The sequence below is a fragment of the Humulus lupulus genome, chromosome X, assembly GCF_963169125.1.
Source record: "Humulus lupulus chromosome X, drHumLupu1.1, whole genome shotgun sequence".
Lineage (NCBI taxonomy): Eukaryota > Viridiplantae > Streptophyta > Magnoliopsida > Rosales > Cannabaceae > Humulus > Humulus lupulus.
The window spans coordinates 14,162,689-14,169,274 of NC_084802.1; the positions used below are offsets into that span (position 1 = coordinate 14,162,689).

General features: G+C 34.2%; 1 protein-coding gene across 1 annotated transcript; it reads left to right on the plus strand.

Annotated features, from left to right (window-relative positions):
- Positions 1–818: 818 nt before the first annotated feature.
- On the plus strand, positions 819–3,931 carry LOC133805413 (trihelix transcription factor GT-2-like). Its single transcript, XM_062243592.1, has 2 exons — positions 819–1,318; positions 2,071–3,931. Exons 1-2 carry the CDS (start codon positions 990–992, stop codon positions 3,782–3,784), a joined length of 2,043 nt encoding a protein of 680 aa, XP_062099576.1. The 5' UTR covers positions 819–989; the 3' UTR covers positions 3,785–3,931.
- The last annotated feature ends 2,655 nt before the right edge of the window (positions 3,932–6,586 follow it).

Genomic DNA, 6,586 nt, shown 5'->3' on the forward strand with positions numbered 1-6,586 from the left:
TAAACTCTTGATTAAATAATTAATTCATATTAATATATATGTATAAGAAGAGAATAGATGGCTTAGAAACCAAAAATAAAAACACGGTTAAATGTCAAACACCGTTATCCCCACCCTCCACGTGGCTGCATGAGATACATACATATATATATATATGTATGTATACTTGTAGAATATATAATATTATTACCTGTGTTGTGTATACATACTTGCATAATGGCTCATTCTTTTATTTTTAATAATTAATAGGGGCAATTTAAAAGGGGTAATATAGGATTCAATTAGGTCAATGAGGTAATGGGAGGGTAATTTGGTAATTTCAAGCGGCCCATGTGTAAGCAACGACCACTGAAATCCAAAACCAAAACGCTCCCAATGGCAAAGCTGACCTACAACGGGGCCGACTCGTATTATCCCAATCTCGTCGTTTTCTGTAGCTGTGTGCCTGTTCCCACTCACAAATTTATTTTTGATCAAATATTATGATTATTATTACATACAATTAATTTTATTTTATTTTTTTAAAAAAAATTACAAGGTACGCAAAAAGCATATAATATATATATATAATGTTCGTGTATAATTACCTTTTTTTTAAAATAATATTACTTAAAATTTCATGTGTTTTTTTTATGATAAAGGAATGGCTCTTAACTATGTTTAATTTGAAACAAAAAGATTCTTTAGCTCTAAGTGTACCCTAAACATTTCCCTTTTATTTTGATTTTTTTAATAATTAAAAAGATTGTCCTTGTAATAAATGACAGAAAAACCCATCTAGAGAGAAATAAATTATAAAGAATCACGTTCATATATTCCACCTTCTTAAAATCCAAACGGAATTCACTCTCTCATCAATTGTGACAAATATTTTTTATCATATAATTTTTTTTTTCCTTTCTTTCTTTCTCTCTATAATTTCTCCCTTTTCTTCAGCTGTAATTTGGAGATCCACTGCAGATATAGCTAAGCCTTGTATTGTCCTAACCATGGGGGACGCAAGTGCTGAAGCTGCGGTGGCTGCAGCCTCCGTCGCGGCGGTGGCGGCCCAAGATCATGTTGTGCTTCGCCATGAGGAAGGCCGTGGCGGCGGCGATGGCGAAGGTAGGATTGTTGAAGGTAATTTGTCCAACAATTCAGCTGAAGAAGACAACAAATTAGGTGGAGAAAATGTTGATGACGGCGGAGGCGGTGACCGGAGCGGCGGAAATCGGTGGCCTCGTCAGGAGACTTTGGCGCTGTTGAAGATTCGACAGGATATGGATGCTACTTTCCGGGATTCAAGTCTCAAAGGTCCATTGTGGGAAGAAGTTTCAAGGTAATTCATTTATATATAAATATATGTATATAATAATGATAAAAGTACTATATATATCACTCTTTCTTTCCTTTTTCTCTCTTTCTGAATTTCATGAGTATTGATTCCTTAATTCAGTGCTAGTACTCTCCTTCCAACTTGTTCAAAAGTTTTTTTTCTTTTGTATATAGTAATTTGATGAATACAATTTTTTTTTTCTATATTCAATTAAGCTAAATTAATGAAGTTAGATTGAATTCATTTCAAAACAATTTGAAATCTGGAGTTCTGGAAATATGAACAAAATTTCATTCTAATCTTTTAAGTGGGGTTTTGCATTATACTTTAATTAATTAGCCAAAAAAAATAGTTAATTCTATAAATATTCAAGCAGTTTAGTTTAAGTAATATTGCATGGGGTTCATATATATATATATATTTATAAATAATAGGAAAATTTACAGAAGGAAAGAGCACTACTAATTAGTTATAGAAATTATTGTACTGTTCTCCACATGGGATATAATATAAGATAATAAGAAAAAATAAAGGGAAAACTTTATGTGACAATATATCTCGATCTTCTATTTACTCATCAAGGTTATATATAAATGACACCTTTCTTCTCTCAATCTTAAAATCATAATTATTATAATTTAAACTCAAATTCAATATTTTCTTGTTACAATTATCTTTGCAGTATTAATTAGAGTGATCAATATTTCATGCAATATTATTGAAAAAAATTAAATAAAATTTACATTTATTGGCAGGAAGCTAGCTGCGCTTGGATTCCAAAGAAGCGCCAAGAAATGCAAGGAGAAATTCGAGAACGTTTACAAGTACCACAAGAGAACCAAAGAAGGCCGGACCGGAAAAACAGACGGCAAGACCTACAGGTTTTTCGATCAATTGGCGGCTTTCGAACAAAACCACCACCCGCCGCCGCTTCAGCCACCACCACCGCCTTCGAAACCACAAATTATAGTGAATTCACCAACTACGCCATGGACAACCCCTCCTCCAATCACTACTACTACTCCTACCACTACAGTTGTCACTACTACTTATCATATCAATAATAATCTTCAAAACCCTACAAATAATATTCCTCCATCCCCACTAGTAGTACCATTGCCACCAACACCAACACCAACACCAACAAATAATACTAATAACAACCCTACTTTGAATATTAGTAGTAATAATTCTTTATTCCCTCCACAAACCAAATCGATAAACCACCTAAACACCACTACTACTATTCCCAATTTGTCATCATCTTCTTTTCCAACTGCGGCCGCTGGTACTACTAATAATCATCATGATCATCATCTGTTTTCGAGCTCGTCGACTTCGTCCTCGACGGCTTCGGATGAGGAATTCCAAGCCCGGAGTGGTCAGAAGAGGAAGAGGAAATGGAGGGACTTTTTTAGGAAGTTGACGAAGGAGGTGATAAGGAAGCAAGAGGAGATGCAGAAGAAGTTTCTCGAAACCGTTGAGAAGTCAGAACAAGCGAGGATTGTCCGCGAAGATGCCTGGAGGCTTCAAGAGATGGCGAGAGTCAATCGTGAACATGAAATTCTAGTCCAAGAGCGGTCCACGGCGGCCGCCAAAGACGCCGCTGTCATCGCATTCTTGCAGAAGGTCTCCGGTGGCAGTGCTGTCGTTGCTCCTCAGAATAATTCAAGCCATTTGTTCTTAACCAATCACGAGAATAGTAATTTTCACGATCACCTTCACGTTCCCGTGTCGTTGCCACCACTACCGCCGCAGCCTGTTGTGGCAACGCCACCGCCGCGGCCGAAATTGGGCGATAACGGGTTGAGTTACAGTGCTAATGCGGCTACTTCGCCGGTTCAGTTGAGCCCTTCACGGTGGCCGAAATCAGAAGTTCAAGCACTGATTAATCTGAGAAGAACACTCGAGTTGAAGTACCACGAGAATGGACCGAAAGGGCCTCTTTGGGAGGAGATCTCCACCGGGATGAGGCGGCTCGGGTACAACCGGAGCTCGAAGAGGTGCAAGGAGAAGTGGGAGAATATCAACAAGTACTTCAAGAAAGTTAAGGACAGTAACAAAAAGAGACCCGAGGATTCGAAGACATGTCCGTACTTTCACCAGCTCGATGCGTTGTATAGAGAGAAAACAACCATAAAGAACAATGTGGTTCAGAACAATAACGGAATATCGGAGAAAACCCATTTCGGAATGGAGCCATTGATGGTCCAACCGGAGAGACAGTGGCCTGAAAGTTCAGATCACGAGGAGGAAGAAGATGGTGAAGAATTGCATGAAGAAGATGAAATATTAGATGAAGAAAGAGATAGTAGTAGCACTGAACTTGAAGAAGATCATCATAATCATCATGTTCATAATAATAATAATCATAACAATGATCGTGATCGTCTTCATCAACAAGGTGGTACTGGCAGTTATTTGGTAGTTGACAATAAACAATCTTCTTCAGTGGACGTAGTTGAGTGAGACAAAGATAACGAAGCTTCTTTTCTTTTTTTTTTTCCCAGAAACAAAAGTGTATTATTATGTGGTGATTTACCGAAGTTGTTACTATACATGATTATGGTATATTTGAAAGGATAATGTAATAATAATATATATTTTCAGGTTTAATTTTTCATCAAGTCATACAGACAAGTTCAACAATATTGATCAAAATTGATTTAATGTGTGTGAAATGGACAACGATATTCTTCTAAGTGGGATCAGATTTCAACGGATTGGTACGTGTTATTATAAATATAAATACATATATATATATGCTATTATTATACACATGTGTCGTCATTGTAATTATTAGTGGGATCAAAGTGTGTTGATTAATAATTCATCATATATTATATTTATATACATAAATGTAAGTGAGAGAAGGGCTACTTTTGTATTTATCTTTATGTTATCACAAGGGGGTGGGGATATATATGGAAAAAATAATAATATAAAAGTTGTACAATGAGTAGTTTCTGTTATCTTTTCTATATAAATATGGAAGATTGCATTTTTTTTAATGTTATTTTTTAGAGGATAAATAAAGGGATGTAGTCAGACTTGTACAAGAATAAACTCATTAAAAATATAGCTGCCAAAATGAGTGAAACCATTAATTATTAATTAATTAATTAATATATATATATATTTATATATATTGTCACTAACATAAGAGAGAGAAAGTGAAAGAGGGCTATAGCTAGCCTTTGCTTTCCCATCTGGATTATTCTATAAATGTTCAAGCTAATTATTTGGATATACTTCTAATAACATGGCTCATCTTGATCATCAACTATGATTATAAAAGTCACTGCAGCTTTCTCTTTATTTACAAATATATATTTCATATTTTATAACTAGCAAATCATGTGATGTAATAGAATAATTTTATATTGTTTTTATTGCTTTTAGCCAATTAGTGAATAAGAGGACCACTTTGATAAGCAAAATCCTCATTCAACTAGAATTAATTGTTTGGCTCCTCCTCTATTTCTTTTTTTTATTATTATTTATTTATTGTAATTGATTTTAAATCTATGTAGATATGTGAATCGAGTTTATTTTCTTGGTTCGAGTTTCGTTAAATAGGTCTTATGGAGCATTGATTTACAATGAATGTGATATACATATTTTAAATTTGATTTGTCTCGTCATAATACTCATTTTTAAAAAGCTAATTCTATCAAAAAATTTTATTTTGTGGTGATTTCATCTCACATGTGTTCATAGTAATAATTTATATATGCTTCTATATATATATTTAATTTAGGGAACAATTATAATAGTGTATATATATTTAATTTAGGGCATAATTATAATAGACAATAATTTTGTTATGCATGATTCTAACACGATAAAAAAGACTAAAGTTTTGTACAACCCTTAGTTAATCGATAAGCAGAGAAGGCTTGCTCGACTTTTGCACTTCATGAGCGAAGATTATGAATTCGAGTGCAATGAAGGTTGTAAATGACAATAATACAAAAAGTATAGAATCCAACTCTATGGAAAGTAGTAGTCACTTGCTACAATATGACCGTGACCAAACACTCACTTAATTAGTTTTGAGCAGATAATAAAATTAGGTGATGTTTGATTGGAGATAATAAAATAGAAATGAATCAATTTTTTTTTTTTTTTTTTTTTATAGTTGCATTTTGAAGTATTAGAATATCATTATGATAGAATGATTTAAAAATTATTTTGATGGAATAACTCTTCAGGAAAGATCATTCCAATATAAGATTGAAAAAAATTAATAATTTTTTTATTAATTTTTTTATTCATATTAATTTCTATTCCATTCTATTCCTATTCTTTTTACATTATCATTTCTATTCCTCCATTTTCATTCCCTCCAATCAAACGTCGCCTTAATTCTTGAACGTTGAAGATATCCAAAATCAATTACATTGAAAGCCTAGTAGAATATATGAGATCCTGCGCATTTAAGATAGGTAGCTAAGGCTAATTTGTAATGGCCAGAGCTCCTAATGAGGTTTAGTACCTTAAATAGCATGTTTGGAGGACATGAACTGAATCATATTATTATATAATTGATTATGCTTGATTATGTGCATTAAATGTGTTTAAATGTAAGAAAACTAGACCCGAGGAAAGAAAACTAGCATATGCATATAGAGTAGGGCATTGGCCCCGATATTAACGTGTAAACGGTTATGACTGTGCAACTTAAATTGGAACTAGGGTTTATGTACCCCTTTTTGCATATTTGTGTTTGCTACGCTTATATATGCAGAATTTATCTGTGATTGATTGGCATGGACCATATTCGGCTATAATCATGTGGAATGGCGTGATGATAGGGCCATCATTAGAGTGTTGTATACACTCACTCGGCATAGGTTGTAAGCTCGGTGCCTGGTGATGCACCTTGTTCGGCATGGGTCGTGTTAATTGTTTATATGATTAGAATGAATGTGTCTATAATCTGCGAATCATGTTAAGTGTTATTCATGTTTAATGTGATTATTATTATGCCTTGTTGGGTTTTCTTGCTGGACCTTGACTCATAGGTGCTCTATGGTGCAGGTAAGAGCAAAGGGAAGATAGACCAGCCATGAGTTGGAGGGCTTGGTGGCGGTGCGTACATGTTCGGCCTGCTCAACCTGTCGGGTTGGATTATCTGAGGGACTTGGGATAAGAGTCTGAATTTTGTCGCTTAGGTCGAATTCTTTTGAAACCAATGGATGTAAATTTGATTTGTTTAAACGTTCCCATGTAAATATTTTATAATTCTAATGACAAAGTTTATATCTT

Excerpts from the sequence above, each read along its gene's own strand:
- LOC133805413 (XM_062243592.1), top strand. The coding sequence starts at position 990 with ATGGGGGACGCAAGTGCTGAAGCTGCGGTGGCTGCAGCCTCCGTCGCG. Across the intron at positions 1,319-2,070 it reads TTGTGGGAAGAAGTTTCAAG|GAAGCTAGCTGCGCTTGGAT; the intron begins GTAATTCATTTA and ends ATTTATTGGCAG.